Raw genomic sequence first — 12,281 nt, forward strand, 5'->3', positions numbered from 1 at the left:
GCTCCCCGCTGCCCGCGGCCGCCATTTTCCCTCCCCTCACGCCATTCCCCCCCTCAGCCTCCGCGCAGGCGCAGCGTCCCGCGGGGCGGGGGCTCGGGGCGCTGCCTCACGGGGGCCGGCGGCGTGCGCGGCCTCCCCGCGCTGCGGAGGGTGCGGGCGGGCGGCGGGGCCGGGGCGGGCGCTGTGTGTGGAGGGCGGCGGCGTGGGGGGTAGTGTAAAAAGGGGCGAATTTTCACTCTTCAATATGCTTTGTTTCCGCTTTTTTTAGGAGGAAACGTTAATAGTAGGAAATGGCAGAAGCAGTTTTTCGTCCCCCGAGGAGGAAAAGAAGAGTGTTTGAGTCGTACGAAGCCCCCTTTCCCGTGGATGTAGGTGGGGAGGATTTCAGAATGTGCCAGGCTGAAATTATGAACAACAATGTTATTGTGAGGAACCCCGAGGACATTGAGCGGCTCTATAACAAGGTGGTGTACAGCTTCTGCACAGTACCTCTAGTGTGTAAGCGCAGGTAGAGCCCGTAGAGCATAATGTTGGTTTAAAACCTGCCTGCCTCATGCTGCCCTGCCCTGTTAGCCTCCAGTAACACACCACATCTCCCTCCTCTCCAGAAATATGTACAAAACATACTTTCTGTAACAAATACAGAAAGTATTTCATCCTTAACCCAGCAAATAAATACTGGAATGAAGTGACATGAGCAAAAACAAACAAAAGTTCATGTCTGTTATGTTTGTTTATTTTTTCAACGCTTATGCAGTCTTGCAGAAGCACTTTCTTGTTTTTAAAGCTCAGAAAGTTGGAATATTGATGCGTTATAAATGCTTGTAAAATTCTTTTAAGCTCAGAGTTTATTGAAGTTACTTCTTGAGTAATACGAGCTCTGAGCCCTTCATGTCTGAGTACCGTTTCATCACCATTCTTAAGCTGTAGTTTTATCCATCTCTGTTTTCTGTTATGCGTTGTCACACATCAGGTTCTTTCTTCTGCATCTGCTTTCAACAGTCTGCTTAGAGATGTCATCTGACAAATATTTGAAATTGAGGAAAAAGACCCAAAACTTGAAGTTTTGAGTGCAAGAGTACTGTGCATGGGTTATGCTTTCCCATTAAATCTACTTTGATCCAGCTTTTGGAGGCCTCATCCCAAATTGACACAGTGCCTGTGTCAGGCACTGTACAAAGGTGGAAAAAAAATGTAGCCCCTGGTTCAGTGAAGCTCAATAAAACAGGGACAACAGATCAGTGCAGACCAGCTCTGAATGCAGCCCTTCACCAAACTGGCACAAGAGGCTGTGCTATCAGGCTAGTTATCAGAAGCTAAGCAAAAAGCTTTAGGCTAAGATTACATGCTTAAGATTTCAAATACTTTTTTTCAGCAGATGAGGGCAGTAAATATTCTGTCACTTGAAAAAAGGTTCATTTTTGTCTGATGATAAAATATTTTTTCCTTATCTTTGAAGGGTTATTTTGGAAAAGGTATTCTTTCGAAAAGTCGACCAGTGTACAGCATTTCCAATCCTTACTTGGTTTCTAAATGGCAAGGTAAATTGTGCCCATTTGTACTTTATTCGCTAACTAATAATACTTTTGATTTCTCTTCACTTGTTGAAGATATACGTGTATTATCTTCATATATACATATATATTATATTATATACAATGTATATACTATATATTATATATAGTATATACAGTACATACATATATACATATATACATATATACATATAATATATAGTATATATAATATACTATATATTATATATAGTATATAATAATATATAATATACTTCATATATATATATATATATACTTCATATATTATATACATGTATAAACAGCACACAGAGTCTGTTGTGCCAGATCAAAATCCATCTATTCCCATATCTTGTCTCTGATGATGGCCAGTACAAGATTCCCGGAAAAAATACATATGTTGATATCTCCCTAGCGCATTTTTCTAACCTCCACTAATTTGTTTTGAGACTCTGTTAAGTAAAGGTGTATTCGTTGGATGTGTCTTCCCATAACTGTCCAGTTTTTCTAGGTTTTAATCTGCAGATTTAGTGTCCATGAAATCATGAGGCAAGGATATGTGAAAACTATCTACTAGTTGCTAGTAGTTGCTGGTGTGCTCTTGGTTCCTTAGAGAAAGACTGTCGTGCTTTATCCATCTGTTCCATGACAATTAAGTCTACACAGACCTTACTGGATTTTATAATATCCTTGCAGAATTGTCTTTTTAAAAGCTGGAGAAAAATAGTTTATTTAGTTATCCTGTGTAGACCATTTCATCTTCATTACCTTTGCACCTTTTCTAGTTCTCGTGTGTCCTTAATACACGTAGGACCAAAATGGCACAGTATTGAAAATGTACTAATAATTGAAAATTATTAGGTTGTAGATTGTCTCAATGATCAAAATGTCATGAAAACTTTTTAATGTTGATGAAGCAATGTATGATTTTTCTTAATACAGGTGCTAACGTAAACATGCCTATAATTACATCAAAAAAGTAAGTCAACGTATATTCTTTACAAGAATAATATCATATGTAGAAATGTAGAAGGTAGGAGTTCCTATTTAGTGTTTTATCTTATTGGTTTTCAGGTTGTTGGTTATATAAATGCTGATGACTTCTATTTCTTTCTGTTGTATTTCAGTTATAAATTATATTTGAAAAAAATGAAATAGATCAGTTTGTTTTTTTCATGTAAGCTTATATATATTAAATGCTAAATAGAAGCCAAGATTGAGTGCATGCATAGTAACATGGTAATTAATTCACAGTAGCAAGCATAGCAAACTTCTTCCTCAGTTGAGGAAGAGAAGGAAATTTCTGGGGCTGACTTTAAAATCTTTTCCAATTTCTTAGTGAATTAATATAGAGCTGAAACAGTTTTTGAATTTTATATTACATAAATGCTTTACCTTTTTCCCATAGTCTCTATTAGCATTGACAGTTTGTCCATATAGCAAAACAGCGTGGAGTCACATTTATTTTGTTCTGCGTAAATAATGTATGATCTAATCATAGCGTGCATACTGTGTTTGCTTTTATTCTATGATGACAGAGGAAAAATACTATAAAATGTAAAGTTCAACTTCTTCAGTCTTCAACTTTAGGTAAAAACGTAGTAGCAACATTACTACTACTACTACTTGCAGAAACACTTGCCGTGCTTATGAGTCTACTTTGTGACTGCTTAATGTGTTAGCAGATAGAGCTGAGCATTAGTGGAAGTATCATTGCATCGGTGCAGAAGGTGCACTGTGTCTGTCTCAGTAGATTGGAAGTGCCAATTAAATGGTAATTAAGTCATTGAACAAAGAGGAGTCTGTTTTTGTAACAAAGTACAACACTGAATTATATGGCTTTATTATGAGACTTCAGAGAGGATTGGTGCTTTGTGTTGACACATGAAATTTGTGTTTAATTGCTTTTGCAGTTCAACATTACCTGGTCTTATAATTGCTGTGTTAGAGTTTTGTTTTGAGAAGTAAAGCACGTTGTACCATAATTGTCCAGGTTTGATTAAGGACAACTGTGCTCAGCTACCTGTAACTTTCACAGAGAGATTAATGTCTTGAACTGGATATTAATGCTATCTTCAAGTTGAGAACTAACACCTAACATCTGGGATTATGGTAATTATTAGAAACTGTAAATCATATTTACAGTTTTCAGCTAATAAATCACTGTGGGATTATTGCTGTTCCTCAGAGATGAGAGGAATTTGGTTTAAAAGTTTTCAAAAGTAGTTAAAGCCATGTTTGCAGATAACTGTTGTCAGTGGTTAGCTGTGTAATAGATGAAGTATTTAAGAGCTCTATATTCAAATTCTTTGTTGCGGTTTTTAATCATGCAAACTCTGATACTAAGATGTTTTTTTCAGGGAATTAGTACTTAAGACTTGTGTGGACGAACTGAGTTTTTGCTTGAAGTTTCTGCGTTTTGAAACTGTATCAGAGTAGTTCTCCATGTGGAGTTCTGGTGTAGCATTCTGTAGCCCTGTTTGTTGTCACAGAAATTTTAAAAGTCAAAACAAAGCCAAAGAAAGTAGCAAAATCTTGGGTGTTCCTTCTTGTCTGAAGTGTTCTGAGGAGTGGAGTGCCCTCTCGTGTTTTATGGGGAGGTTATTGGGATGCGTGTTCAGATTTGTTTTGTGAACTGTGTTGAGTCTTCCTTTGTCATTTTTTTTTAATACACTTGTTTTTAGGGTATTAATTAGAGGCTGTAATGCTCTAGAACTCTTCATTTATTTTGCTTGTTTACTAGGTACCAATGTCGTGTTCAGTGGGCTAAAAGTATTCTGCAAGAGCAAGGACTTGATGACTGCTCCATTACTGAAATTCTTAAAAATTACACTAAGCCTCTTGAGTTGCCACTTCTGGAAAAGGAGGGAGCTGAGCAAACTGGTGATAGTTGTAATAGCACGGGCCCAAATGCAGAAAATACAGAGCTTTCCAGACATTCTTCTGCAGACACTGGAAGTGTAGTAGATCCTGAGTCCTGTAGTCCTGAGTGCCATAATGAAGGCCACCAGAAGGCCTGTTCGGAAGGAGGTCCAGCTTCAGATTCCGTGGCTGCATTTGGCCCTAAAGAACAGAAGCCCACTGATTTGAAAGAGGCAACTGAAGTGTCTTGCCAGAAGCATAGTTTTTGTGTGCGTTGCAGCTGCAAGGCTAAGGAGAGCACTGAACACAAATCTTGTGAGATGGTCGAGTCAAACGAATGTGCTCCAGAATATGTGTTGGTGGAGGAGGAAGACGAAAGTGGTTTATGTCCTGAAAGTGACTCTGCTCATGAGCAAGAAAATGTAAGGCTAAAGAGAGTCCTGTTCTTTCAGAGAAATCATGTGATCGCTGCTAATTTAAGAATATGGTGTTTTTTCCCAGTTTAAAGTTTTAGTAATATATCAAATTTTTGTTGTAGCTTGTCAAGAAGGAAAAACTGGTGTGTAGAAAAAATCCATTTAGGATTTTTGAATATTTACAACTCAGCTTGGAAGAGGTATGTTTCAAATAAGTTGTAGTGTATGTTTTAACCACCAAAAGTAAGCATTGATATATATTACCCTGTAATTTAATATCTGTCCCTGAAGTACAGGGTTCTCCCGTGTCTCCTAAATATCTGGGATGTTTTGGTCATTAAACAAATTTTTGAAGAACCTGCAGTAATTACAGGAAATGTTTGTTTAAAAAAAAAAAAAAGTAGGGTCCAATCCCATTTGCTTCTCCCGCTGACATCAAAGAGACCAGTTATAGGAGTTAAGTATAGAAATATGAGAAGTATAATATTTATATAAATCCTGTTTCTATTGTGTTACTACTAAATATATCCACGTTACTTTAATACAGTGCCTTCAGGAGTCTACAGGGTGTGAATGGATTTTTTTTGTAGTTTTGTATTAGATGAAATTTAAAGGTTGTAAAGAGAAAGCTCAAATGAAAATTTCAGGCAACTTGTTTGTCTGATGACGTTAGGATTCTTGTATAAAATGAACGTGAGCCTTTGTTCGTGTGTGAAATATAAACTACAGGAAGAGTCTAGATACCAGTTAAAATTTACTCTGTTTATTTTTTCAGGCTTTTTTCTTGGTGTATGCTCTGGGATGTTTAACTATTTATTATGGTGAGGTAAGAGATGAGACTGACCTTGAAGTAATGGGGATGCCATTAGTTTTGAACTGTTTTGGACTGAATTTTTTTTTTTTTTTACTGATTATGGCAGCATTGTATGCTGTTAATTCCAAAAGAGGAGAAGGCACAGTAATTGGGAAAATTTTATTACAAATAATTATATTTCTGTTTTTAAAATATTGGTCTGAAAGTGTTATGTCTACCCAGAGAAATGTATCTAAGCAGGATCTTTCTGGAGAGAAAGTTTTCTCGTTGTAATTTATGCAATAAATATAGGGAAAGGAAGCATGGGAGGAATAATATGGTGAATACTCTTTCTTTCCTGAAACAAGAAAATTCTGTGGCGTTTTAAGCATTAGTTTATAAATATATCAAACTACTGCTAATATAAGGATAAAATAATTGAAACCTATGCTTCTAGTTTAAGATTTATCAGATTTCCTTTTAAACAAAAGCCTTATGGGAGTGATCATGAAATGATTAAAAAACTAAATGGAAACTACAGGATTCTGTCTTGTACTTAGGGATTTCACGTTTTATTGCCTGAAGTTCGTTCTCTTTGCAGTGGGACTGTGATACTTGATATTTTGCTGCTGTGCTGTACTATGCACGGTATTCTCTATGTGATATAATATAGATGTGTTAATGCCTTTGCTTGACTTCCAGGAGCCCTTAACAATTTTGAAGCTATGGGAATTTTTCAGTGAAGTGAAGCCCAGTTTTAAAACTATTTACATGGCATATCATTACTTCCGCAGTAAGGGCTGGGTCCCCAAAGTTGGACTGAAGTATGGAACCGATCTCTGTGAGTAGCATCCTTTATTTTGCAATTGACTTCCTTTCAGATGTGACAGCCAGTGCAAGACTTCGGTGCCAAAGATAAATTGTACAATGAGGAGCTGCATGACAGCAGAAGGCTTTGCTGCTTGTAGTTAGCGAATGACATCTTTGCCTAGACTATAGATTTGCAATAAAGTTAGGATGTGAATGAAACATGATGTTACATTTGCAGTAGCTGAAGAGAGAGCTTGAAAAGCCTTTTGTTTTGCATCATGAAATCAAGAATTAACATAGGATTGCAGGTTACATTTTTTTAATCATACAAAAATAATTAGCAGCGTCCATAATCCCTTACTGAGTAACTGAAAACAAGTATGTCAAGGTTGTGCTGAGCTAGTCCTCTAGATTGGCATGTAGGTTTGGCTGAATTCAGCTTCCTTATTCTTAATACCCAGGGCTATGGATAGGGTTTTGGTATTGATCACCTAATGTATATGTGAAATTTATATTAGCGTGGTCATCATTTACTTGTGTTCTGGCCTGAATGTGGTGTTTAGCATATCACTGCCTTTGGATTTTTGCCAGTGTCAAACAAAGTTTAACTCTGGCAAGTGTTCGGCCCACTCTTGAGCTCCTCTACCATCTTGTTCTTTGGCAGTAGCTTCTTCGAGTTGGTGTTGCTAAGACTGTGCATAACAGATAACTTGCAAATCACAATTGCCACTGGAATGAGGTGCAGCTCATGCTTTTGCTGACAAGGTCTCAGCTAGCCAGCCGTATAAGAAAGCCTGTGCTAGATAGTCACTTAGAAGCTCATGACAAAGGGGAGACAGAAAATGTAACCATTTAGCTCAGTTAACCACAGTCCAACTTCAGTGAGTCTTGTCTTTATTGGAACATAGAGAAGGAAATTTTAGTGGGTCTACAGACAGAAGTATGGCAGTATTTAAGATCTTGTGCCTTTTGCCTCTCCTAAAACTTGTGGAAAATGTCCACTTCAAACAGAAATTCACTGACTTAGTGATCTTCCACTTGCATTCCAGCGGCTCAATTTCTACTGCAAAGACAGTGTTAAAAGCATGAGCCTGTTGCAGAAAAATTCCATCCTAAATTCTTTTTCTCCATGGCAATTGCGAACTGTCTTTTGGCTCTGTGTTTTTTGTTTATTTTTTTTTTCTACCTGCCACTGTCCTGTCTCTGCTGCTCCCATGTTTTTTGTCTCTCTTCCCTACCTCTTCGCGTTCTGGGACAACTTAACTCTGAATTCAAACGTGTTGAAATTTTGTCTCATGTAATTAAAATTTATGAAGCATCTGAAAATATTTATGGACCCAGATATGAAACTCAGAAGGAAACTTTGATTATCTAACTCAGATGTTTCTCTCCCTTTTCAGTGTTATATCGAAAAGGACCACCCTTCTATCATGCAAGGTTTGAAGCTGATGTTTTTTATGAACTTTGTTTTAAACTATAAAATTTTTCTCACTATTTTAGTATCTTCACTGATTTAAGACATACTCTTCACCCAAAATACTTTGCCAGATGTATTCATTTAGCAGAGGTACTAAGTCACACAATTTTATCGAATTCTTGTGACAGTAGTAAGATGTTTAAAATTAAAAGTTTCAATGCACTCAGGAATGTAATTTAATTTAGTAATAATGACTTTTAAAAATATATGGTATGAATTACATGTAATTTGGTTGGAGATTTGACCCTCCAAAAAAAAAATAAAAATACCCCTCTCCCCCCCAATTTTTAAGGGATGATTAATATCTTTATTCCTTAGCTAGTCAAATTGAACTCCTAAGTAGTAAATTGATGTTAAGTGTCAGATTGATGTTCATAAGAGAATAGCTCCAAGTACTGGCAGAAGGGTAAGGAGGCAAAGTGCCAGTCAGTGTATTCACAATTTCATTTTTTCTCCTCTAGCTTATTACAGACTTAAGCTTCAGAGCTTACTTACGGCATGCTGACATATTGCTTAACACGGATTTTTAGGCTCTATTCTTAAGATGCACAATCTTCCTAAAACAGTAATTTTCTTTCTGTGAATTGTCCCATTTGCTTTGTTTTCCAGTTACTCTGTCATTGCTGAATTAGTGGATGACACTTTTGAAGGTTCTCTTCGCAGACCATTCACCTGGAATTCCTTGTCTGGCTTGAACAGAACAACTGTTAATGCTTCTAAGGTAATTGTGTAAGCTACCCATTTTAAAATAACTTTGAAATGACAAATACACAATTCAGTTCCAGAGAATAGAGAGCTAGGAGTGAGGCCGGAAAGTGAATCCTTCTAGTCTGCAGAAACATGCTGAGTTGCTAGTAGGCAAATGAGTTTCATTTGTCAGTATCCACGTGACTTCTGGAAAAAGCTTATTAAGGTCCTGTCCCCTGTAGGAATCTTACATGTAAATGTTGAATGAAGAATAGAAAGACCTGAGGGACGCTTTCCTGGTTACCGATTTTAAACCCGTATCCATCTATCAGGTTTCATTTTCAACTGCAGAATTTAAAGTTTCCCAAAGACTTCCTGTGACAGAGCCTCATACATAATGCCTTTATTCTCATAGTCATGCTGCTCAGGTGTTGTGTTACAATTCTAGTTTATTTCATAACCTTATTGTGCTTTGATAAGAAAAATGAGATATCCAAATTGTACAGCTCTTGGTTTGCAGAAGATGTCTTGTAGGAAACATGGAATCTGCATTTCTAATTAGTCTAAAACCTGTGTAGAAAGAAACCAGATGAAAATCTTGTATTTTGTTTACCAACAGGAACTTATGTTATGCTATTTGATTAGACCATCTGATATGACTGAAAAAGAGATGTCCACACCAGAATGTTTGAAAAGAATTAAGGTTCAGGTGAGTAATTCTCTTCTTTGCCTGTGTAGTTTTGCTCTGGGGCAGCTGGACAGCTAATGACCGATCATAAGAGCATCCTTGAACTGCTGCTTGCTTTTTAGCATGCTTTGTTCTTGCATAAATAGCTGCAATAAAACAGCTAGATCCACTTGCGCCCCAAGGCAAGAGAAGTGTATGACATGCCATTTAAAAACTTTAGGTCTTCCAGTCTAAATCTGTATGTTACTGCTACTGTGAAGCATTTGCATGAGAAAATTATAACTATGGAGACTAATGTTTATGGATGTTTAAAAATGGAGAGAAGCATGAGAGGAGCTCACTTCAGGAACAAATATAGTCATCTGTTGAAGTTTTCAGCGGTTATATAATATATGTCAATCTGCTAAGGCTTAATCACAATCTCTCACTGATTTTAGCATTTTTTTCCCTTTTCATTTCCATAATAGGTGTTGTTGTTTTTTATTTCAGGAACTTATTGTAACTCGTTGGGTATCTTCCCGTGAGCGTAGTGAGCAAGATGACCTTTAACTGAATGTATAAGAAGAACTTATTTTTTTAATACATTGCCATTTTTTAATCTGATCTCACAATGAACCATTGCCTCAGAACAGTCTTTATCAACATTCAGTTGTTATGTATAAATGTTGTCTAAAATTGAGGCATATCCTATTTAGTGGAGAGAATGTTGTATTGAAAAATAATGACTGGACTATAATAATGCATATGAAGGGGGAGGAATTAAAGCTGTGTCTCAAGTCAAACTACTATGCTGTTTCCTTATAATTTATTAATTGTAAATTGTTTACAAAATGTATTATTTTGAACAGTGACTAGACTGTAGTGATTAGTAATGATATTTTTAATACTCTGACAGATTCATGCATTAGTGCTGAATAGGCAGTATGGCTTGCAGAGCCACTGAAGTCCAAAACATGGATCTCTGACTGAAAGCCTAAGCAATGAGGAATCAAACAGTTTTCTGATGATACCTCACAGATTCTTCAAAGTTGAACTGGGGAGCTGTAAGGCTCATTTAGTTCTGTGGTTCACACAGGGACATAATTTTCTTCAGAAAAAGAGACTTAAGCTTGAAAGGGAATTTAAAAAAAAAAAAAAGCAGTAATTACAGTGAGTCAGATAACCTTTCTGTCTTTAAACTAGGCAGCACTTTGTCTTCTATACTTACATGACTGTAAAAATCTCTGGCCTAAAATGATCCAGGTCTTTTAAATGCTATGGAGATGTGGTGCCCTTTGTTGGCTTTTCTTTTGATTTGGCTTTTGCCTGTTGCTCTTTTCCTTTGCTGTGCTTTTTTTTCTAAATTGGCATTTATTTACAAGTTCTCTTTAAAATTCTTTTGCCATTGAAAAGATGATGGCAAGTGATTGTTGTCTGAATATTTTCTCTTTCTCTCTTCCCACTCTCAACATCAGAACACAACAATGAACAGTAGGCATGCACAGTGACAAAAACCAAACCCTATGTCCCTCAACCTTGAAATACATTATTATTTTTTCCCCCAGTTGAACTAAATCCATGTTAATGTTGCTGGGAGGAAGGCTTGGCTTAATGATTCAGTTGGAGGCTTAGGATTTGAGATATCTATGGTACCATTCATCTTCCACTAAAAACTGACCTGATATGATAGACTTGATGAAGTTGTACAAACTTAGATTTTGGAAGAGATTTGGTTGTTGCAGTATTTGAGCATTGGAGGTCTTTGGAACGTAAGATCAGTCCAGGCTCTTAGGTGGCTAGACCCTGGAATTCAGTGGTCCCAACTAAAATGCTTATTTTCACAAGCAGTGCTCAGAATTGATGAATTCTTCCCAGAACGTGCAAGGGTTTAAATTAATTCTGGAGTCTAAGCACCTAACAGCAATTTTAGGTGTTAGGCAGTAGGAAGTGCAGGGATGCCTTTCCTCATTTGGGTAACCTCGTAAGCTATGGACTGGGAGACTGCTTCTCCTATGGAGTGAGGCATAGGATACGGCCGAGCAGTTCTGCCATACTACACTGGGTGCCTGCTAGTTTCTAACTTGCAGGTTCCTAAACAGGGTGTCTGCTACTGAGAAGACGCGTTTAAAAAATAAATAAATAAAAAAAAAACCACAACAATGAAAAAGAAACAAAAGGATTCAGCTCCTTCAAGTACAGCCAGCAATTGTGGTTTAAGTATCAACTACACTGGAGTTTGAGTATTGCTCCTATAGATTCAGGCAGGCGTCTGAATTCCATCTTAGTCTCTGAACAGTAGGCTTCCCTGCTTCACAGCACTGTGAAACTTTTTTTTTTTCCCTTGTGCTGTGAGAGAAAACATTTGCAGCTATGGTAAGGATATACTACAGTTACTGACAATGATGGTGGCTTTGAATTTTCCTTGTGCTGCTTTTGTTCACTATAAGAAAGGGGGTTACTTCTGGTCCCAGTAAAATTCCCAGGGCTGGTAAGACTTCTGGCAACTCTGTCTGTTCCCACCAAACACAAAACCACAATCTTGTTTACTGAGGAGTTTAAATTGTAAAGACATGCCATGAATGCAGGGAATGATATGCAACTTAGTGGAAGATCTAGTGTTTTTCATTTAATGGAAAGACATAAAATGAAAATGTTAATTGTGTAATAGCTTTTTCAAGCTCAACATCTATGTATGTGTTCGCTGTATGTGGCATGGTGTCTTATTTCCAGCTGCAGATAACTACGGTTCATGTTTCAGTACTACTGTACCAAATAACTCAGATTGTTCTACCAGGGCACTGATACTTCCCATGTATTTATATTTTAACAGTTAAAATACAGTTCTTAAATGAAGTATGGATTCTGACTTACTCAGAAATAACATAATGTAATTTCTTTTTGTAAGCCAAATCTTAGTTGAAGAATTCTGACTTGCTCTAGAGGTTGCGGGATAAATCTCTAACAGTAGCAGAATTTTGTGTGTTAAACTGGTTGTCTCTATTTTGTTGTTGTTTTGAATATGCTTTTAAAGGAA

The 12,281-nt window shown here is 37.0% G+C and overlaps 1 protein-coding gene across 1 annotated transcript; it reads left to right on the top strand.

Annotated features, from left to right (window-relative positions):
* The first annotated feature begins 4 nt into the window (after positions 1-4).
* On the top strand, positions 5-10,050 carry TSEN2 (tRNA splicing endonuclease subunit 2). The gene is made up of 12 exons (XM_068694609.1): positions 5-150; positions 269-464; positions 1,460-1,541; positions 2,478-2,514; positions 4,279-4,819; positions 4,936-5,013; positions 5,589-5,639; positions 6,309-6,447; positions 7,817-7,853; positions 8,503-8,614; positions 9,200-9,289; positions 9,758-10,050. Exons 2-12 carry the CDS (start codon positions 291-293, stop codon positions 9,815-9,817), a joined length of 1,401 nt encoding a protein of 466 aa, XP_068550710.1. The 5' UTR covers positions 5-150; positions 269-290; the 3' UTR covers positions 9,818-10,050.
* Positions 10,051-12,281: the final 2,231 nt, after the last annotated feature.

Source organism: Anas acuta, chromosome 11 (assembly GCF_963932015.1).
Source record: "Anas acuta chromosome 11, bAnaAcu1.1, whole genome shotgun sequence".
NCBI classification, from domain to species: domain Eukaryota; kingdom Metazoa; phylum Chordata; class Aves; order Anseriformes; family Anatidae; genus Anas; species Anas acuta.